This window comes from Dermacentor silvarum, chromosome 11, assembly GCF_013339745.2.
Source record: "Dermacentor silvarum isolate Dsil-2018 chromosome 11, BIME_Dsil_1.4, whole genome shotgun sequence".
Taxonomy (NCBI): domain Eukaryota; kingdom Metazoa; phylum Arthropoda; class Arachnida; order Ixodida; family Ixodidae; genus Dermacentor; species Dermacentor silvarum.
This window is the reverse complement of record NC_051164.1, coordinates 108,331,526-108,355,330: the sequence shown is the minus strand read 5'-3', so window position 1 is coordinate 108,355,330 and position 23,805 is coordinate 108,331,526. Positions and strand designations below refer to the sequence as shown.

Sequence of the window (23,805 nt, the reverse complement as noted above, 5' to 3'; positions counted from 1 at the left end):
TTAAAAAAAAAAAAAAGCGACAGGCGCCGTACGGAGGTTCACCAAGAGTCACGCGTAAGCACGCCTTGGTTCCGTTGCGTGCTTATAGCAAAACAGGAAACTATCTTCCGTTTTCGAACGAGGCGACAAGATCGTCGCCGTTCATCGCTTCCCAACTGGCTCCTCGACGCACGCTCCTGCCGTCTTCGATGAGCTTCAAGAGCGGCTTCTACTACTTCGTGCTGTTCGTGATATGGTGCGCCATAGGCCTGTGCTTGCTCGTGTTCGTGCGGTGGGTGCTGAGCTACTCGTCGACCAAGTGAACGCGGTTCGGCGAGCGGGCCACTCCGCGTGGATGCTGAAGTCCGCGACGACGGATCCCAAGCGGAAAAAGAGGCGCCGGAAGAGGACGAAGATGGTCGACTGAATCGAAACGAGGCGTGCCTTCCTCGAAGGGTCTCGCCCGGCGCTACGTTTTGTAGTCTGTCCACGTGGGACGTCAAGTCGAGACGTCCGGGTCGTCGATCAGTACACACACACACACGCTCAATAACCTCCAGCAGCAGCAGAGAGCCCGTTAGAGTCGTCTTGTGAATCGTTATTATAGCTTGCGGCGCGCACGGTGTCAATCGTCGGATACCAGCCGGTGGAGCGACGGCGTGACTATCGCAGTCCGCGACAGCAGTGTAGACGCGTGTTTCGTATAGTCGTCGAGGCTCCGAGGAAGCCTTCACCGTTATAATTTCGCTCGGCAACGGTGGTAGACTCGTAGCAAGAAACTGCATATTAACGCTATCGTCTGATTTGTGGCCACAGGAAGAGCAGTGCTCCTGGCGACACGTGCCAAAAGTAAGGTACGTCCGGTTTGTCCACGTTTTACAGATGCATGCTATAGCAGGAAGTATATGTGCATATTGTGGCGAGGACTACGGGTCGTATTCGCTGTCGAATGAATTTTGGGCACACACTCCGTCGCGTTGACATGACGCCTGCCGAGTTTCAGGCACGTCTCGAAAAAAGTGTGCCCCCAAAAGTGATTGACGTTGGATACGTCGCATTGAAATGATGCCTGTCGGTGACTGTGCGTGGTACCACTGCGTCAGGAGTGTGCGACGTGATATAACGATTATGCCACCTGAAAGTAACTAGGTGGCGTGAAAATGGAGGTTATGGTAATAGTGCCATTTCCTTCGTCGCGTTCGTTTCCGTTGGCTGAGACAATCAATGCGCACTTAAACGCAATTCCCAGAAAGATCGCAGAGAATATTGTATCAGCTGGTATCTATCAGCTAATATCGTATGGCTTTACAAGAGTGCTTATTCGACGTTTCGTGAAAAAAGCTGTGGGACTAAATGACCAAGATCAAAGCGCACCGGTGAAGGCGCAAGCAAAGTGCTATCAAAGCTTCTAGTGTATCTTCGTTTACTAATTCGGGAGTGTGTCAATCAAAAAGAGCACTGCCGTTCTAAACTTGTAGTACCAGTGGTGACGTAAATTTAGTTACAGAATGTTATAGAAAGCGGCGGGAAACCTGGCCAGGAGGCGCTTCTGGGATTAAAAGAGATGGCCAAAACTGGTGCGGAAGTAAATAAAGGACGGCGAAGATAACGATGGCTAAAACGCAGACGAATTCGGAGAACGAAGGAGACAATGTGCCTTAGTAGCAGCACAGTAATAACACAGGAAGCGGCCTGAAGCTGAGAACGAGTTCTTGTCGGCCTTTTTTCTTCTTCTTTTTTTTTTCTGCCTTTGTAATCCTTACGATTAAACTGCGGCTGTTACGGGGAAACTTCCGTTACGGGTTTTGGCGGGACGCTGCTGGGAAGCCTAGCCATGACGCCAATTTTGCGTTGAAACCGGAACATACAGCAGTAGCTTTTATTATGCGAAAACCGCCAACCACCGTAGACAGCGCTGCTAAGCAGTTTTTTTATTTGTATAGTAACTTGTTTCTCAAGTGCCCTTTGCAGAATGCAGAAACATCTTCAATTATACATATGAACGTAACTACTTGAATAGTTTCATTTTAGTATAACTGAAAGGTGGTGGGCGAGCCGGCGGACCTTTGTCTATGGCCTGCTGTGTCACCGTGCTGTTATGACTGCGTTTACTGTTACCCGCCGTGGCTGCTTAGTTGCTATGGTGTTGGGCTGCTAAGCACGAGGTCGCGGGATCAAATCCCGGCCACGGCGGCCGCATTTCAAGGCAGAAAAAATGCACAACACACCCGTGTACTTAGAATTAGTTGCCCGTTAAAGAACCCCAGGTGGTCAAAATTATTCCGGAGTCCCCCACTACGGCGTGTCTCATAATCAGATCGTGGTTTTGGCACGTAAAACCCCATAATTTAATTTTTGCGTTTCCTGTTCACCTACTTCACATGGTCACTGCAGCATCTACATTAGTGAATGAAATCGCTATTTGAACGACTCGAACAGCTTTAGAAAAATGTGTTGTCAGTGACACACGCCACTGAATAGCATCGAATGCGACAAAAGAAAAAGAAAACACGCAAAAGTTTTTTTTTTTGTTATTGTTGTTTTCCAGTTACAAAATCAAGTATTCCTTATATGAAGTACACTGCCAAGTAGTAGGTGAGAAACGGAAGAGAATGAGAGAGAAATACTTTGTGTGTTTGCATTCTTTGATTGAGAGGCGGCCCTTAGTCCAGTGCCCCCCCCCTGCCACTCCGTTTTGGGCTTGGCCCGACATGGCGCGGCAGTGTAAAGTTGAATTTGCAGGCCACTCCTGACCTGGTCACGTGTTGAAGTGCTTCCACAAACGACCGAGCACTAACAGTGACAGCGATTAGCCATAAAAGTGGAGCAATAACAGAAACAAAAACATATCCCCAATGTATTTCTTTTTCTATATTCGCAGGCCCCACCACCGCAACACACTGCAAGAAACTAGCAGAAAACGTTCTCTACAGCGGTGTCTGGCCATGGTGCATCAAGACTACAGGTGTAGTATAGCGATGAAACCGAAACTATAGGCGCTGTGTGTAGACTTTACAGTAGAGTGAATCTACGGACAGATTGAATGGTTTCAGCGACATCGGCGGTACATTTGACGGGGGACGCGCTCTGAGATTCCTGCGGCGTGGCAAATTCTTTCGGAGCTTGCACAATAGTTGAGCCTCGAAGGAACGACATACGTGTTCCTCGGAAATCAAGCTTTCAATACAGCTTATATGTTAGCTCCTTGCTGTTCAGAGACGTTTGGCCAAATCAATCAGTCAAACAATCAAATCAGTCAAGCAAGCACAGTGTCAGTCGGCCCCACGGTGCCCATAAGCTTTTTGCTATGTTCTTCATCCATATAAATCAAGCAAGCCTGTCTTGCGAAAAAGCTTCAGAATCCCAAGCAATGTCTCTGCGCCATAGGTTATTGTGCCACCCGCACCGACCTGAACTGGCATTTATTGCTTATTTCCAGCTTGTTTACGTGAGACCATACATTCAACATGCGCGGTGCTAAAGACGGAAAGCACGTGATATAGCGTCAGTTTGGAGAACAGTATACCATGAACATTGAGTGCTTTGTAGGAAGATTTCTTTGCGTTCAACTTGCGGTGTAAGAACGACCAGTTGGTCAGTGTGTTAGACACAGACCTCACGTTTGCTCATGCCAGACATAAAAATCAGAAGCTGTATGAAATTGTCGTATACCACAGAGACAGTGCAGTATCATTTGTGTGTGCGCGTGTGTTTGTTTTCATGAAGTGAAACATTCCCTTAATCAGGTAGCAGTTTAGCAATAGGGAAGTACTCCTCGCGCTGTTTCGTAGTTATATGCCGAGGAACTAATAAACAGTATCTGCATGAAGTCATCCCGGGTGGTCCCTTAGTCCTCCTCATGAACGTCATTATCACCTAACGAAAACCATTTAGAAGCAGGGTGAACTAAGCGAGTTGGCATAGGTGATCATCATTAAGTATTACAGCTAGAAATTACACAAACACTCAAGGGAAACTACACGACACGAGCGCTAACTATCAACTGAACGTTCATTTTGAAAGAAGGGATAAAAGGAACGACAAAACAAAAAATGCGCACTTATACTGCGACATGTGTGAACCAGCACTCATTGTCAATGCATCACAAAGAGGTATCCTTTCTAAAGAACAAGGATAGCAATGAGTCCATACTTATTTACTTTTTTTTTCCCTGCCAATACTGTTTATCGTGATTTTCCCTCCCTAACGCAACTTAAGCCCTTCCACTGAAATAACTCGTGCGCAATTCAAGTGCGCATATTTTGTTTTCTTATGTTATATAACCCTTCCTTCAAAATTAACATTCAGTTGATAGTCGGCGCTATGGTCATGTGGTATCCCTCTAGTCCTTGAGTATACTTTCGCGCTGAAAAAGTGTTTATGATGAAAATCGTGTTCCTGTCTCATCGGCGGATCTCTGATGGCAACTGTTTCTTCTCTCGTAGGTCACACAACGTACGGAGAAAGTCAAAGGACCGCTTTCCCTGAAGCAAAGTTCAGCCCAAACGAAAGACGCAGCCAGCGATCGAGATGGATGCCGAGGCTCAGAACAACTGTTCGTTTCTACTTGATTGACGCAAGAGCCACATCAGAGGCTGTTAGCGTTAACTCTTACAACATATGCCGCTTACGTTAAAAACGCGAGTAGCGCATTTCTTTTATGACTCGACAGAGTACTGACCCGTCATTGCAGGTGCGAAGTATCAGCAATGAGAACACTAGTTTCAGCATAGTACTCTTCTCGTGAATATGGAATTACCGCAACGTCAGACCAGCTTTACAATCTACCAACCGAATTTTTGAAACGTTTCGTGAAACTTTTTTTTCCGCGTCTACATGTTCTCCAATGAAGTCAGTGTATTTCCTCCGAGTACACGCAATAACGCACACAAGGCGTACTCAAACTCAATTACATGTGCCAACGCACTCACAGTGGCATTTCAAGCGGTGAAGTTGGGGTCTGTTCATCAAGTGATGTTGCATGCGTTACTTAGGAGACGCATGTTCTGGCGTCGGACGCGATGTGCGACGGGCCTTAGAAATGTTTGTCCGCTCGTACTGATGAATCGAACCTGATGGAACATCATGAACCATGACGGAACCTGTAAGAAACCTGTAGGGTCCGGTCATCGGTACGACGAGCAGTACGTCGGATCGGACGCTGAATCGCATCATGTTTTTCTTGCTATTTAATGTACACCGATGGACAAGACCACTCAACAGCGTTTAGAGGAGCTGAAGACGGAAAAAAATGGGCATATGTAAGAACACTTGTTGTGTCCTGCAAGACTACCGACTGAACAAAACCTATATTTTGGCGAAGAGACACAGAACGGACAAACAGTAAATGCAGGAACGCAATCGTGAGGCACCTAACTTTCACATTCGTTTTGCTCACGAACCATTTGTAGATCGTAATTGCACGTTGAATTTTGAAACTGGCAGAACTTTGGACATATTGGTGCAGCAGATATTGCCAGCCTTGCACAAGAACGCGCTTAACCCTCAATGGTTGTCACGAAATTATCTTTGGTAAATGCCCTGCCCCGAATTTTACGAGGCGCTAGCTGTTTGGCGAGCGGTTGCGTGCACAATACAACCGCTAAGATGCGATCATGTGTTAAGACATCCGCATCTGTTGAACCGACTACTATACCGTAACCTTAACGCTCGGTAACCAAAACTGTACTATGTTATTAACGCCAAGGACGGCCGCGCATTGTTCGAATATCGGAGCAGATAGCCTTGATTCGTTTTGCTCGCGTTCCAAGGTGTAGATTATCTTCAATCCGAGTGAAGGCAAATCATTTCAATTGAACGAGCGAATCAGAACCATACTAAAGGGAAACGCTAAATCAACTTCGACAGGTACAGCAGTCACGGGAAACTGTGTTTGCGGTCACGCGAAATGGTGTTGATAATAGCGATGATACCAGAGACCAAAGTTTCCTTTTCAATTTTAGCGGCCTAAGGACGTCGCCGATCACTTCTTGTGACGTCAACTGTCGACAACATGTACGCATATTGAGTTCTTTTTGTGCACGAAAAGCACATATAAAGTCGTGATTAATTTCTTTGGACGTGAGTCATGAAGTCATGGCACATGATGTATTTGTTGACTTTCGGATGCAATTCATCGTACGATAAAGGATCAACTACCCGCCAGTAGGCGCTGCCATAAATATGACGTCACAGGGAGCTTGTGCGGAAACTTCAAGATGGCGTCGGCCACTAGTGTGTTTGTTTTCTTTGCGGCTTACCAGGCCACAACTCGCGTCACGATTGATTTATAAGCACTTACAAAAGTGTTAAATTACCTAACTTAATGTATTATTAGTGCCAATAGGCTAACAATGCGTTCTGTGTTGTAAAAGTCTCTTCCGCAAATATTGCTCAAGCAGAAACGGACGCGGCAGGAGCAATGTGGACTACATCCGTAATGGACTTGCTCTGACCCAAAGGCGCCAAATATTATCCGCGGAAAACTGCCATACACGTTTTTCGAGCAATATCAAACTCAATGGTTCCTGATAGCATAGTCGCACCTCCTTTTTCAGCAATCGCATTCAGTTACATATGCCACAGTTCATAATGCACATGTTGTTGCTCAGAAAACATCAGTATTATGCCGATTACATATTTAGTTCGAGGTGTACAGCTTCGGAAAACGCTGAGCTCTGACAATGATTTTTCAGTTTTCGAAAACGACGCTGGCATTTTTCACTCGTTTGACAAATGACTCCTGAGGGCCACATTTCAAATACAGTCAGCTCTTCCTCATTCCTGTGATTCACGGAACTTCCCTATTAATTTTTGTTTCGTGGAAACGTTGCATATGCAGTCTTACATTACTTCCCAATAGCGTTAGCATTCTAGCGTTATCGCTGCCGCTTACCACCAAATGCGCATGCGCGGCAGGCGATATCGACAACGGTGGAACGGTAAGGCTGTGTTAAAATAATCTGAGAGATGTATGCACACTTGCCGTAAACGTATAGCAGTATGGCGCGTGAAAACGCTCACTTCCAAACTAAAGATCAAAGTTAAGTCGACGTGCCATGCTGTCTACATATGTTCTCGTTTATATGGCCGACGGTTGAAATTACCACAGTACTGAACAGAAACCCATTCGAGATAGCTTTGTTGTTCAGAACGGGAGGAACTGCTGCGCAGAACGTAATCAGAGAGCTGCCGTGGCTTGCCGAATTCAACAGGACCGAGTATCTCAGTACAAACGCGAATGCCAGACAATATTCGCAAGCTCAATTCATTGAAAGTATTGCACTGTCTTGATGAGAGAGAGAGAAAAAAAAACTTTTAGGACTCTGTTGAAAAAAAGTAATAAAATGGTACAAAAGTATACAGCGGAGCTATAGAAATTGTTGCATGATATTTCTTTCTTTTCTTTTTTAAGCAGCCAATAGTCATGCACTGAACAGCATAACTTTCCACTAGAGCGTCACTAGAGAAATTGCCACTAGCGTCACTGTACATTCGTACACAGCAGTGTTGATGTTAGGATGCTGAAAGTTCTGACATTGGCCAGCTCTGTCAAAGAATGTCAGCACTGTCAAAGAAAGAATGTCATGCAGTGTCAAACAGAAGTTGTGGTTTCAAACCGCCGACGCTACAGAACTGGACTAAATTTAGCGGGTCTGCAATCACTGAGAAACTATTTCAGAGATCTTTGTGTTCATAAGCTTCAAGCAAGTAGAGGAATGCGATGTGCTTGCGAAATAGTTCGGCCTTAGAAACTCGCTCTTCTTACTTCATATTGGCGCTGTTCAAAATCAACACATGATTACTGATACGATTTTGCGGCAAGAGATTCGTCGTTTGCTGCACATTTCTGTCGCGAAGATGAGTGTCTGCTAAAACCTACACTGGCGCTTGTCAATCAATATGACATATCTTTTTTTTTGACAAATTGGCGTTAATGATAATTTTGCTGCGTTCGACGAACGTTGTCGCAGAAATTTGCAGCGAGACGTCTCTGCGCTCACGAAGAATACGAGACATCTCCAGTTTTGTAGCGTTGTTAATGGACCAGAATATACGAGCACCTCATTTGACAGCGCGAGTGCCGTCGACTGCACTCAATTCCTGCAGATGGACTCTGCTTTTGTCCTCCGAGTTGACAGCACAGCACAGATCTCGGAGGATGTGCTCTGGGGGTTTGGCATACACGCGATTCCACAGACAGCACGCTAATGATAGCTATCAGAACACTTGCACAGCGCGAAAACGCTCGTCGAATGCCGAAACCTTTAAACCTTTAAAGGTTTTAAGGTTAAAGGTTTAAAGGTTTTGTAACCTTTAAAGGTTACATGAACGAACCGAATTGCGCCGCTACGTCGTTTTGCTTCGCCGCGCCGGCAACAGATGTCGCCACTGGCATCGCCAATATGGCGGCGGAAGGCCACTAGCTCCGTACATCATCTGTTTGTCACTGCAGGGTGTGTTCACGTTTCACGCCCTTGGATCAAGCACTAAGTAATGCTCACGGTACCCTCGTAGCGTACCTCGAGGAGACGTATAATAGTAATAATATTACTAGTAACCTGGCAGGCGTTGTGTATAACTACTGTAATCGTGCCGCACGCAGGGGCGCGGTCTCTTTGTCTTCTTGCGCCGATAATTGCAGTTTCTATGCAGATGCTATCGTCAGGGTGCTGTTTGTTCTCTTTTGTAGATGCCGCTGCCGCCGCCGCCTGTGTGCCGGTGCGCGGCTGTATTGAAAAAAAAATTATTCTGTACCTGTAGACTGGATCTCAGTACCAAATAAAGGCGACTTTTTAGAATTTCCCTACGCTGTGTCGCTTGCGTCATTCAGGGGCGGCCAGAGGTCGCTGGCGCGTGCATACAGCAAGCATATACATTGTGATATGATTGCATGTGGTCTCGTTGAAAAATACCTTATAAGACTATTAAGAAGCAAATTAGGTGAAGACAGAAGCGACGCGTATAGAGTTTTAGCAAACCTCATTTTAATTCCAGCCCTGTAAGTCTAAATGAGCACAGTGATTCAAGCTGTCCGCCTGTGGCGACGTAAGTTCAGTTATACCACCTCATATTACATATCTCGAAATAAGTCGATGTAACGGAACATATACGTCACTGCTGTACAGATTTTAATAACCGGATCGCCTGTGGTAGGCACCGTAATTTGGTCTCTTAAGGCGGAGTGATTAAAGAAGTGGACATTATGGGCACAGCAAATCACAGTGACCATTTAGATAATACACATCAGTTAAGTGACTTTTTAAGGTACTTCACTTAAGGGCAAGCCATGTAGTGCGTAGGGTGGATAACCGGTGGATCATTAGAGTTACAGAATGGGTGCCAAGAGAAGGGAAGCGCAGTCGAGGATGGCAGAAAACTAGGTGGGGGGATGAATTGAGGAAATTTGCAGGTGGAAATTGGAATCAGCTAGCGCAAGGCAGAGGTAATCGGAGATTGCATGGAGAGGCCTTCGTCCTGCAGTGGACATAAACATAGGCTGATGATGACGATGATGATGAAGTGACCTTTTATATGTATTAAGCTGCATGCTACAATTACACAAATGAAATCAGCCGGTGCTACGGTCACGCCCGTTTGCAATAAACCACAAATTATAATAATAATAAATAAAAAAGGCTCCAACTACGAAATATTTATCCTCACCACGTGCGCTAAGGTACACTGACATCCATTTCCACACCCCCAAAGCCTACAAGCAAACAAACAAATAAAAAAAAAAACCTCCCTTAGTCACTGCGCGATGAAACTAAGTGGAAAAAAGGGGTGTTCGAATAGGGAAAATATCGAAACGAATCGAATATGAACATTCGAGTAAAAACGACATTCGAATATCCAAAAATTTATAAATGTGTAATTATAATTTTTATGGAGTCTGTTCTTCAGAGAAGTATTGCTTACATCATTTGACACATATAATACCATTAATAACTGGACGTTAGGCCAAATGAGAAGCTTGTAATTGGGAAACTATAGGAAAGTACGATCATATCTGGTGCATTATGACAATGACCGTAATAAAAATGAAAAAAAAGAGGAACGAAATAGCACGTCCCCTCACGCGTGTAGTAAAGTGTATATAGTGCTTGTTGAAGGAACTAAGGGTCACACTACGGCAGCACACATTATTTTGAAAGAATGCAAACATGCATGGCGATATTGGTCAAATAATAAACTCCTTGTTTCAAGAGGGACAGCGGAATGGTAGGCTGCTTAAGGCGAGACATGCTTGCTGAACTGCTGGTAACTACATTGCGCCCAAGTGGCCATGCTTTTTGTCGGCAATTCGATCGTCTCCGCCACAATCGCGGTTCCACTGCACCAACGGCATTCAGAAAAGTCTCAATTTGCATCGGTCTTTCTCCCTGTATAGGCTGCAAGAGTTGTTCTTGTCTCTTAGAGTACTTGAACGAAGCGAATATTCGACAAATTCGCAAAGCGAATTCACAAATGGATAGTGAATAGAATAGCGAACACTGTTTGATTCGTACTATAAATTTCGAAGTGTTCGCACACCGCTACTTACCAGCAGTATAGAGTAAGCACTGGAGAGCGAATGTATTTCGTGGCATCGTGGTGGCGTGTATATTTGAAGCAAATGATAGATTCAGGTACTCTTACTAAATGAACATGCCTCGAGTACTCTTTATATTCATATACGTGGTTCCGACAAGTTGTCGAAAGTAAGTATATAATACAAAATCTAATCGTTTAAATGACTGAGTGAACTTTGCAATTTATCGAGCAAACTCGGTGTTCGCCTCATCAAGAATGCCCTCGAAGAGACGGAAATGCGCGGCCTTCTGAAGTCATTTTTTTTTCTTCTAGAGTTCTATGTAGCACTAGAAAAAAAAAAGAATAACAAGAAGAATAAGAAGGAGAAAGCATATAGACCGCATTTATTAACATTGTATTTATTCTCTCCTTGATTGTAACTTATATTCAAATTCACGCCTCAGTTAGTCTGTCTGTTCACTCGCATACTAGTCTATAGTTATTCCCAATACCTCCTTTGGTTTTTCTTTCACTTTGCGTTTCTCGTTTTCAAATAAGAATTTTCTTTAGCTACCTCCGGCTGCCTGATTCTTGGCATATCCCCCTTAGTGGGTACGAGCCATAAATGAGGGCCATCACCATCATTTAAGATTCTCACAGGCCTATCACTCACGGTGAGTTTGTGCCATGCACTCTTGAAAGTATCATCATCACCACAAGTACCACGCCCAGACAGAAAACCCGTCTGCGTAAGATAGCGCAAAATGCAATGCTACTGGCAAAGAACGAAAAAAAAAATCGTGCATCATAAATTTAAAAATAACTGAAACGAAAACAAGTGTAACTGGCAAGTCGTTTGTTATAAGGAAATCCTGGACCATGAGCAAGCTTCCCTGTAGCCATTTTTCTACATTCAGTAGATAATGGCTACATTCAGCATTAGCATGCAACCTGGATACGCATGTGCATTGACGAAGAAGAACAGCAAACGCGGTCACTGATCTCTTTTTGTTCGTCCCTTGAGTTTTAACAATTCAACGTATTATTTTTCGTCCTTCGCCAATTTTGCTTCATTATTCATTGTCTATTGTTGCCATTATTCGTTTTATAAAACTCTCATTACATTTCGTTCCCTCCTACTACATGTTTATTGGCCTAGCCCTCGTAGTGGGGCACGACATTTCGGGATTTCGGCTCGACGAATCGGTCAACCCTGCGGGTAACGTGCCGTTAGAACGGGCTCTGCATCAACATCGATACATGGCTCAACCCTGCTGCCCGTACTGGCGATCATCCTTCTGCCCGTCCCCCCGGTGACCAGCACTTGTTCGACGCTCGCCAGCGCAGCGTCCCACATTGGCCAACGTCGAGTACCACGAGTCGTCCATTCCACGTCGACGCGAGGACGTCGCAGAGACGTCTCCGTGTTCGCACCGTGGCCGGCGTGAAAAGTTCTGCGCCGACGGCCTCCTGCACTCCTCGCCTCTTTTCAACTGTACCGCGGCCGCGTCAGTCTGCCTGAAGGTATGCATTTCGACAGTTCATTGATTGATTCATCGATTTGAATGAATGAATGAATTAATGAATGAATGAATGAATGATTCATTCATTCACTTCGTTCAAAAGGACACTAAAGAGGAAGGACATACGTATCAATACGACCAGTTTACACTGATAAATTATTCCTTCAAAACTCTATCTTAGTTAATTTCGCGGTCATAAGTAGAGTATTAGAAGAGAAAATAAACGTCAGAATTCATTTTTTAAAATAATTTCGCACTGAAACCCTCGCATCGGTATGTCAGGCGAGGTCACGAATTTCGAAGTAATTTCTTTTCGTATTTGGGTTTCTAGAGCAGTTAAAATCCATGAAGCTTGCCAAGTTCAGTCTTTGACGATTTTAGAATGCAATGGAGTCCATCTTTACTGGTAAAATATTAACCAGACTCCGGCAGACGCCGTCAAAGGGGAAAGGACATGATTGTGGAACCAACTGTGATAGATAAAAGCTTGACTACAAACCTACTAAACGTTTTCTTGAAGTTTAACTTGAAAGCAAACACCACACAGAATATTATCATGTGGTTGCACTTGTTGAATGATTCAGGAACAGAGGCAGCATTGCGACGCAGAGTTCCTTGGCGACGGCATCAAGCTCACCAGGGACGAATACTGCCTGAACGGACCGAAGAGGTTGGTGGCCGAAGGATTTCTCTCGCCTCACGATTGCAGCCAGATTACGAGGCTGTTTGTAAGTACACAAGGGAATTTTCTTCTTGACCTAATTTTTACATGCCACCACTTTCAAGGAAGCGGTATCTGAAACAATGAAATTTCGCTAAAACGAACCAGAGCGGGAGCGACCCTTTTGCCTCGCTACTGGTATGTCAGTGACGAAAATATATTCTGGCAAATGCCACAGATATAGCAATGACCTAAATAATGTTTAAGGAGCTTCTGACTATACGTCAGTACGAAAATAGCGAAATAACACATACGCTCTTGTCTTTCGCTGCAGCTATGTTCTACAGCGATCCATTCTAGCTTTAACATACTTGAGAATGTAAGGAATTCTGACAAAGTAGTGTACAGGATATGTAAAGGATAACGGATATAATATTTCGCTGACAGAAGCTCTGCAGCGATCAACTCTCGTGTGCTTGTCGTATTTTAGTGTGTGAGCTATTTTCGGGAAGAGTTTTCTACCACTGCAAATTGTCAGATGCGTGCCATCGCTAGATAAGCGAAGTTGCATTCCAACAAATGTTCAGAGAAGGACGAATAGTTGTCGACGCCTGCACTATAAAAGATTAAGAATTGGAACTTGATACTCGGTCCGCCAATGGTACTACTATACCAATCTAGCCGCTTCGTATAAAATATATCTTAGACGATATAGTCAAGACCGCCAGCAGGGCTTCACAAGCTTTTTTGCAGATTTTACAGCTTTTAAACTTCCAGTACTTCGTGTAAAAGCACATCCACTACAGAAGGTGCCACGTGAAACATGGACAGATGTGGAGGTTATAATAAGCGAGAATTTTTCACAATGACGACGACTTTTATGTGGACAGTGCACTAGTGCTCGGCTAAAGTCCATAGCTCGGCGGACATCACGCTTGAAGCGACACCTCTTTCGCAAAGACGGTACTAAGCGGAGATGCGGTTCGTGGTTTGCCCTGTAGGCGGCTTCACATGACGCGAGACTGCGCGCGCAAATTTGACCTGTGTGTGCTTGTTTACACGTCTCACTGCCCAGCTCCCTTTTGAGTGCAGCAAGATTGCATAGCATCCGCAACAGTCCTAAGTCTGCCTCTTTTGTGGCAGACTTAGGACTGTTGTGGACCTAAGCTAACTTAACGGAATTTCTGGGCGACAATTACTCGTGACGAGTGGATTCGAACGTAACATGTCAATACGTGACGTGAAGAGTACCTTTTCCACCAAATATTTTTTCTTGTCAAAGACGTTGAAAACGTGTAACGGTGAAAGAGTAGTCAGAGCTCTGTTACAAAGGCACCTGTTGCAAAGGGAAAGGGAAGCGTGCGGTATATATATTGCTGGGCCGCTATGGCCTCTTGTATGAAAATTTGGGTTTCGTGCCTGTCATACTGCCCACGGATGTACGTTGCTGTGATCTCACGGCTGGATAGATACATTTCTTTTGACCAGTTTGTTTTCACCTGAAGGAGTCGCAAGCGACAGCTTCGCACACCAAAGGTCAAGGAAACAGAGCTCTTTTTGGGTCTCGAGACGTCTGGAGTGCTGATACAAAGTGGCTCACTGAGGTAAGCCTAACATTTTTAAAAATTATTTGCTTGATGATCTGCATGAGCGTGGTGTGCTTTAATTATCGTTTATTCGGTATTGTATAGCTATGATCACTTACAATTTCTTGCGCAAAAGTTACATCGTATTTCCCGAGTGTTATCATGTTATATTCTTTTATTCCCCTACTCTGTTGAAGTTTATGGGCCTAGATCAAGCTGTTGATTTAGCTATTAGCCCATATTCCATTTCAAGATGTTTTCTGTGAATAAATTACCTAAAACAACAGTCACTCTTATGATTGGAGGGAACAGGCGCAACATGTTGGTTAGGCCTTAGTCAAACAACCCCGCCTCATGGCACCAGATTCTTGGTGCTCGCATCAAGGCGCACCGAATCAAAACACTTTATTCCCGCATCCTAGACTGTCACCATGCGACGTAATACCACAGTGGTAAGACCCATGGCGCTAAATTAAGGGCAGACACGCCGGACCAGCAAGAAAACGTGACGTCGAAAATACATTCAACGAACGCTATAGTCCGCGACAACCTAAGCATACAGTGGCAAATACACCGTCGTCCAACTCAACGAGAATTTGTGTAAATAATCCAGCCAATTAAGCCAACTTATTTCAGTGACGTCACGGTGGAGGCGAACTTCTTTCAGTGCGTATTGACACCTCTCGGGAACTATTTCGGAGTGCGGAGACGCGGAGGACAAGTGCAGTGTGGTTTTGTGGGCTGAACTTGCGCATAATTTTCGGGTTGTCAGTGAACATAGACGTCTGCAATGTGCGCAACTGTGCACAACACTGTAACAGTTGTCACCAGGGACGATATGACACTATGACACACATTCGCCCAGCGACACTTCTCGTCACTTCTGTAGTCATATTCCAGCGTCGTACTGGGTACCGTGGCATATGAATCAGTCATCAAGAATGAACTAGACCACGAGCCCACGAAACATTAAAGATAGTGGTAGTGAAGAGCAAACACACAAATTGCTAGAACAGCGTTTAGTGATCGAAACATATTTTCATGTTTGCTCGGAACAATCACTGTACGACACTCGACTACAGCATTTGCCCTCTTTTTCGAGGGCATTTGATTTCTCGCATGTCGAGCAACTTGTTCACACCTTGCCTGCCTTACATCAGCTGCAACATGTCCACCGCGTATCGTTCCCGTCGATTTTGCTTTTCTTTGTTCTTTTTATTTATCTTTTCAGGCACTGCGAAATTCGCCCAGCGCTCGAGGGGTCGCAAGCCTCATCCTGACCTCGTCGAGCAAAATTCGCCGCTACCTGGAGGCCTACTTCGCGTTACGCTCGCCTCTTCATTTTCACACGACTCGTATCGAGTGTCAGGTGACCTCGCAAAGTGAGCGCTCAATAACCGTCACAAAAACTTGCCTCGTCTCTCCTCCGCCATACGCACGCTGCGCTTGCACTTTTAGGCTCCCCTGTGAACACAAGCAAGCCCGACCGTCTTGTCCACAAACAATGCGGCGAACCTGAAAGAAAGAAGAGCTACGATTTGCCAAGTGACATTTGAGCCCCCCATACTTCCATAACGTTTATCTAGACAGTCAACGCATCGAAATTAGATCAACCCACAAACATGATAAGTCACTTAATCGTGTCATTTAACGTATTAAGCAAACTAGCTGCAGTGCCCCATAAATTGTAGTGCTGTATAGAACAAAACAAACGGCGAAAAAAGAGAGGAATAGTCAACTTGAAGAACCAGACTACCACAAAACCGCATGCTAACTGTTTAACAAAAGTTAACAAAGCTGTGAAGCGGCGAGCACAATCGTCGGCCGTCGTATCTAAACTCACAGGTCAAGGGTCAAGTCAGTCCGCTATTATACGTATCGTACCGTATAAATTCCCGCTTAATCACTGGAGCTCGCGTACATTAGAGAAAGTACATTATTCGCGAAGCGAGGGCAATCTCAACAGACACAACGTTCAAGGAAGTTCGGATATTGTAGGCACGTCTTCTGCCAAGCGATCACTTGATGATAGCGCTAATCTAGTGAAAACATCCGCAAAAATTAACACAGCGACGCGTGGCAATACGTGATACGCCAGGCTGCTATAACATCCGAGAACAGGCTGATCTATTGCTTTATGTGCCCGCCTGTCGTGCCAGCTTTGGTGGTCACCGCTGTTCTTCACGGTGTAGAGCAAAGAATGTTTATTGTCTCCATTAGTGAAGTTCTCCGTCCTGCCGCAGCCTCTGCGATTTTTTTTTTTTTTGTACATGTGCAAACAATGCAGCAGTAAAAAGTGAACACCAAATGTCTCTTTATAGCCGGTAATTTTCATCGTTTCCTGCTGTGAAATAGAAGAAAAGATTCCATCACAGGAATACTTCAATACGAAACCAGTTGACACATTGGCCGGAATCGCTGGTTGAATACACGTTGTCCTCCCATTCAGATTGATGCAGAGTGTATAGCTGTAACTTATTGTCAGTCATATACCGGGTGTTTCAGCGAACACTTTCAAACGTGTTTTTTTTTTTTTTTTTTAAGGTTGCCTGTGGCAAATAGCACAATTCTAGTTCATGAGCTGGTCTACTCGAAGAGGCGGACATTACTTGTACGATAAATTGAAATGCATATTCGACTGATAAAAGTTCACTAATTAAGTTTTTAACTAATTACATTAAGGCCTATATTGCAATTTACAAATACTAGCCGTGGAGTTCGCAAGGCAGATCTCACTTGGAACGAATTCTCAGGATGACAGCAGTTTCGAGATATCAATTCCCCAACTTTGCGGAGAAATGCAGTGCGTTCCAGTTACTTTTGTTCTTCAATGCATATAACGACGTCTTGCGCACTCCCCGGCTAGAATTTGTAAATTGCAATATGGACCATAAGGTCAAAAACCATAAGTCAAGAACTGATTAGCAATTTCTTGTTAATTAGTCGATTATGCATTGTGTTTGCTAAGACACCTTGGCAATCACGCACTGCCTGAGCCGGGAGGGCGTGCTTTTTCTTCTTTCTTTTCTGCATTTTAGATTTTGTGCAGATGCCGCATCGATTTACAGGGAACAGATAGTTCTTCCAAGCGCTTGAATCTCGGAATGCTCGAATGAATGTGCGCCTTTTTTACCTCTTGTAATTCATATATATATATATATATATATATATATATTGTCGGAGTCATGAGGGAGGTAGTGGCCGAATACTGCACCAGGGAGGCCAATTCCTGTTCTGGTGAGGGAGTGACTTTGATGAAGCTTAGTGGGTCTTCCTAGTTTGGGTGCACCTGAACTAGTATAGCCCCACTAGCTCTCGGCGATATATATATATTTTTTCTTGCCGGTGTCAGGCACCACTCCATGCCTGAAAATGTGGTGGACTGGAGTAGGATTCGAACTTACGACCTTCAGATTTGAAGCCGGGTATTCTACCTCTGCTCCACGTCACCACAAGGACAAGGCAAGATGTATGCACTGAAAGATAAGCATGGTAATATCATCAGCAATTTCGATGACATAGTAAAAGCAGCGCAAGAATTTTATACTGACCTGTACAGTGCCCAAAACAGCCAAGCTACTTTCATTCAAAATAGTGATGAACCGGATACAGAGGCTCCTTCTATAACTAGCGCAGAAGTTAGAAGGGCCTTGAAAGACATGACCAGGGGAAAAGCTGCTGGAGAAGATGGAATAACAGTAGATTTAATCAAAGATGGAGGAGATATCATGCTTGAAAAGCTTGCGGCCCTTTATACGCAATGCCTCACAACTTCATGTGTACCAGAGAGCTGGAAGAACGCCAACATTATACTAATCCATAAGAAGGGAGACATTAAAGAACTGAAGAATTATAGACCCATTAGCTTGCTTTCAGTATTGTATAAAATATTCACCAAGATAATTTCCAATAGAATCAGGACAACACTTGACTTCAACCAACCAAGAGAACAGGCTGGCTTCAGGAAGGGATGTTCTACGATGGATCATATCCATGTCATAAATCAGGTAATCGAGAAATCTGCAGAGTACAATCAACCTCTCTACACGGCTTTCATAGATTATGAAAAGGCATTTGATTCAGTAGAGATACCAGCAGTCATAGAGGCATTGCGTAATCAAGGAGTACAGGAGGCATACGTGAATATCTTCGCAAACATCTACAAGGATTCCACAGCTACCTTGGTTCTCCACAAGAAAAGTAGAAAGTTACCTATCAAGAAAGGGGTCAGGCAAGGAGACACAATCTCTCCAATGCTATTCACTGCATGCTTAGAAGAAGTATTCAAGCTCTTAGAATGGGAAGGCGTAGGAGTGAGGGTCAACGGCGAATATCTCAGCAACCTTCGGTTTGCAGATGACATTGTCCTATTCAGTAGCAATGGAGACAAATTACAACAAATGATTGAGGACCTTAATCGAGAAAGTGTAAGAATTGGGTTGAAGATGAATATGCAGAAGACAAAGATAATGTTCAATAGCCTGGCAAGGGAACAAGAATTCAGGATCGCCAGTCAGCCTATAGAGTCTGTAAAGGAGTACGTTTATCTAGGTCAATTACTCACAGGGGACCCTGATCACGAGAAAGAAATTTACAGACGAATAAAATTGGGTTGGAGTGCATACGGCAGGCATTACCAAATCCTGACTGGGAGCTTTCCACTGTCGTTGAAAAGAAAAGTGTACAATCATTGCATTCTACCGGTGCTTACATATGGGGCAGAAACTTGGAGGTTAACAAAGAAGCTCGAGAACAAGTTAAGGACCGCACAAAGAGCGATGGAACGAAAAATCTTAGGACTAACGTTAAGAGACAGGAAGAGAGCGGTGTGGATCAGAGAACAAACGGGGATAGCCGATATTATAGTTGAGATTTAGCGGAAGAAATGGAGCTGGGCAGGCCATGTAATGCGTAGGATGGATAACCGGTGGACCATTAGGGTTACAGAATGGATACCAAGAGAAGGGAAGCGCAGTCGAGGTCGGCAGAAAACCAGATGAGATGATGAAGTTAGGAAATTTGCAAGCGCAAGTTGGAATACGCTAGCGCAAGACAGGGGTAATTGGAGATCGCAGGGAGAGGCCTTCGTCCTGCAGTGGACATAATATATAGGCTGATGATGATGATGATGATGATGATGATGATGATATATATATATACGCTTTCTGACGCAGCGCCATCTTCTGAGAAAGACGAGCGCGAATCAAGTAAAGCGGCCAGCTGCGAGCCTGAACCGAACGGTGCGTGTCTTCGGCGGGACTCCAATACGAAATGGCAAAACTACAGGTCAGTTGGCACCTCCTCTAACTGGCCGCTATTCTTCCGCGATTTATTCTCCCACAAACTTCCAATCACTGATATGCTTAATGTTACGGACCAAAGTGGTACTTTTGTGACAGATATCTTTCTAAGCAAGAACAGGGGAACGGTGATGTGACGTAGACACGGGATGCCAGGTCTATGCAGTGTCTGGGCCGCAAGTAACATGGCGGCTCCCTTATTCCGTCAGCTGCTTCTGATTGTTTGACAGGGCTTAACATTCAAACGCAGCTCAGGGCCTGTATAAAAAACACCGTACAGTGGAAGTTTCCGGACTAATTCGGACCACGCGGTGTTCTTTGACGTGCACTTCTACACTTGGTTACGAGCGTTTTCGCATACAGCCCTCGTCGGATTGCGGACGTTGCTATATACCTACAGTCGCACGGGCGACCTTATGCCCCCTGAGCCACCACGGCGGGTCGTTAGCTGCTCCTAACTTCAACCAGTGTTAGCGTACAAAGAATCTGAACCCTGGGCTGCGACAACGCCGTGTCAATGGCAGAATGCCCACCGTCTATAGATGGCTGTTCAAACCATTAAGATGCAAGTCTGTATATAGCTAAATAATGAAGTTTCCAGTATACCCCGTCACGAAACCACGTCACATCTGACGCCATGTCTTGGGCGAGTTGATTGAGGTATTTAGTGTCCGGCATCGACCTACGTATTTATTCAGTAACTGGTTCTTTGACCCTTTATACGAGCTTCTGAATCTATGCATCCCTTTGAATATTTGTGCATTAACCTTTAATTATGTGAGACTTGCCTGCTGAGCTATATGTCGGTGTTATCACTGTGCAGTCAGGAGAATAACTTTCCTTTCGATTCGTGCGCCTATAACCTTCGCCGTGTTCGAAAAACTGTACATATCCGTGTGCATTCTTGAACTCTTACTGCTGGTATATATTCACATCTCTCCACGTAAGGCGTACAGCACATGAGATAACACATCCTCAACTTGTCAACGTCGAGAAATTCATGCCACTAGATACTGATGGTGCTCCGCCGCGCTTCACATAAATGCACTCGTCATGTGACCTTGCTGACGTCATCGTTGACGATCTCAAAAGGGGAAATTGGCACGACTCAACGTTCAATTTTTATCCCTTGCAGTGCAACTCTATTCCTGAATGACGATTCACAAGGCGGCCATCTCGTGTTCACAGGAAAATCAGGCTCCAAAATACGAGTAAGAATTCATTGTTATTTTAAAGCGACTATGACAAGAATATTGTTCAGTAATGTTAATGGCTTTAGCAACGCCAAACACGCACCTTAATTTAAGCTGTCTTCATAAAATAATTATACAGCTTAAGAATCTTTATGACGTTAAGGGACAATATACAAATCGAAAAACAGCATATATAAGTGCGCGAATCGTCTCTCGTACAGCATAGTATACGAGAGACACGTACCATCGGGTTTCGCTGTGGAAACTCTTCACTGTTCTACCAAGTATAAAATGCTTCAGAAATTTCCAGAACTCTAGCGATCAAGCTGGCTGGTCAAATTTCTGAGTGCAACGATATCCGTTAGCAGTGTCCAGAGTTATATAAAAAAAAAAAATCCAGGCGCAGAGAAACTGTACTGCTAATGCACGTTAAAAAGCAGTGCCGTTTTGCTTTCAGCTTTGATTTGCCAGTCTCTCCTACACGGTTATTCGGATTCATCTGTGAACTGAAACGGTTTAGTAATTTAATCTGACTGGTGCCATGCAAAGGGAGAACACGTATAGCTACCGCAATTCCGGGCTTGCCAGCAATTCCGGGCTTGCCTACATGTTCTTTAACATAATTATTAGCGGAATCATTGCAGTGTTGTGAAAGAAGGGATCAATGTATAGATACATTGACAACGTGCCATCTGTGAGCCTTATGGGCTAGCTAGGAATGCACACGCTTGGCGTAATAAAAATTAAAAAAAGTTGTCGTAGTTTCACCTGAAAGGTGAAGCATCAATTGCGATAGCAAATTTGAAGAGAGCTATACGGAGTAATGATAGCAGCTTTATCAGCTGTATAAACTTGGACATGCAGCAGCACCGGCAACACGCAGAACTGTTGTCGACGCCGTCGGCGTTTTGCCCGCGTTCGCTCAAAATGCGTGCGGTGTTGGTGACACTTGCCGGAGCCTCTGATATAAATAGGCACTTGGTGCCGCAGCTAAACGTCGCCTCCCTTCCCTCCCCCTCCCCCCCACGGCCTTTCGTGCGTCGGAAGAAGGCACGTTTGCTCTACATATATGGTGATTGTAGAGGAGGAAAGAGACGCCTACTTCTGCAGCCCTTAAGGGAGCAAAGAGCAGAACGCGCGTTTGTTCTCCGCCGTGCGTTCACTCCCCGTGAAAGCGCGCGTCCCTCGCGCCCTTTCACTCGCACATACAGCGTTCGGCGGCGCGCGGCGACGATTTCATCTCCATTGACGTCATACTCAACCTCACGGCGACGGCGACGCCGACGGCAGAAATCTGCTTTTGAGTGTCCATATAATTGCTATCGCAATAAAAGCTTCAGCTATACGCGATACATGTGTTGTGACACGTACAACGGGCCACAAAAGTTTACGGACCACGAGATCTCAGAAAACGTTCAATTCCCGAGCAGCCTGTAGCAGTAGCCAGTAAAACTGTATACGACAATGCTGTTAGCATGTTCTAGTCGAGGCCCGAAATACAAATACCAGGCTGCGTTGCGAAGCTTCGGTTGCATGATCCGATTGCATGGTTCGTCAGATTGCAAGGTACGTAATATTTTGTGGCCGGGTGTACATAATGTCCAGCGCTACGATCGAGCTGGATTTGGGTCGCACGGAGGAAGAATAGTCTAAATGCGACCATGCACCTCCTGCATGCCCCCCGTCCTCTTTCGTGCTTCCGTGGACTACCGCTGGGATTTTTCCTGTTTCTTTTTTTCTTCTTTTTTTTTCTTCCCTCCGTAATATGTATTGCTCGGCCACTGAGATCATCGCTTCGTCGACGCACTTGCCGCTATAGACATGCGCGTGGTAATGAAATCTAGTATCCGGGAGAATTGGTAGTTCAGGCTGTGATGACTTCCGAGATTAGACGTCATTCTCCGTCTTCTTCGTTTTCCCGCTTGAGTCGCTTCTTCCTCTTGTAGTTAAAATTGTTATCGCTGTAGTAAAAGCAGCACGATTTACTGCAAAAGGCCACGGCGTGTACCCAAGGTTCGCGCGACATATGAATGCGATCGTGTCTCTTCGCGTATGTCTTTTCGGTTTCTTGCAGACAGTGAATTAAAAGACGCGCGTCACGTGCGAAACAGCTTAGTGTTGTGCCTTAAAATGTGTGCGCGAAAACAGTGATTGCGAGATGTTTAAACGAAACACGCGCAAACAATTTGAGCCCCATTGAGTATTGTATGAGATGCCATGCTACAGCGGTATATGCAAGAACGGCTCCGTTGGTTCGGTATACGACGCGCCTCTTCGGTGGTCATAACATGAGGATAACCTGTCTAGGCGTTGTGTGCGCAGTTTCGCGCCGAAGATAGGCGTACGTCTTGAAACACTGTGGATTGAATCAGCGATGGAAGTTTGAATGATGTGTCACGGCCGCGGATGTGTGTTGGAACGGTGTTAATTGTATCGGCGTCAATATGCCATCATAAGACGGCTTCTTTTATTTTTATTGCGATAGCAATTATATGGACACTCCAAAGCGGATTTCCGCCGTCGCCGTCGCCGCGAGGTTCCGTATGACGTCAACGGCGATGAAATCGTCGCCGCGCTCCGGACGCTGTATGCGCGAGTGAAAGGGCGCGAGGGACGCGCGCTTTCACGGGGAGCGAACGCACGTCGGAGAGCAAACGCGCGTTCTCCGCCGTGCTCTCTGAAGGGCTGCAGAATTAAGCGTCTCTTTCCTCCTTTCCGTATATAGAGAGCAAACGCGACTTTCTCCGTCGCGCGAAATGCTGTGGGGGGACGGGAGGGAGGGGAGGCGACGTTCAGCTGCGGCACCAAATACGTATTTATATAAAAACGCCGCGCGCGTTCGGTGCGAACGCGGGCAAAACGCCGACAACAGTTGTGCGCGTTGCTGGCGCTGCTGCATGTCCAAGTTTATACAGCTGATAAAACTACTATCCTTACTCCGTATAGCTCTTTACTAATTTGCTATCGCAATTGATGCTTCGACTTTCGGGTGAAACTGCGACAACTTTTTTAACGTGATAGCGTTAAGGACCCCGTGTCGCAGAAAAT

The 23,805-nt window shown here is 45.1% G+C and overlaps 1 protein-coding gene and 1 long non-coding RNA gene across 2 annotated transcripts in view; one reads left to right on the top strand and one right to left on the bottom strand.

Annotated features, from left to right (window-relative positions):
- The window catches only part of LOC119433463 (F-actin-monooxygenase MICAL3-like), a 417,931-nt gene that overhangs the window by 270,082 nt on the left and 124,044 nt on the right, over positions 1–23,805 (bottom strand). The window contains exon 2 of the mRNA XM_049658165.1: positions 15,675–15,779. Within this exon, the coding sequence (XP_049514122.1) occupies positions 15,675–15,779 (105 nt within the window). The remainder of the gene's footprint in view (positions 1–15,674; positions 15,780–23,805) is intronic.
- On the top strand, positions 43–8,780 carry LOC119432912 (uncharacterized). Its single transcript, XR_007464165.1, has 3 exons — positions 43–833; positions 2,861–2,944; positions 4,425–8,780. It is a non-coding gene; the product is annotated as an uncharacterized LOC119432912 (long non-coding RNA).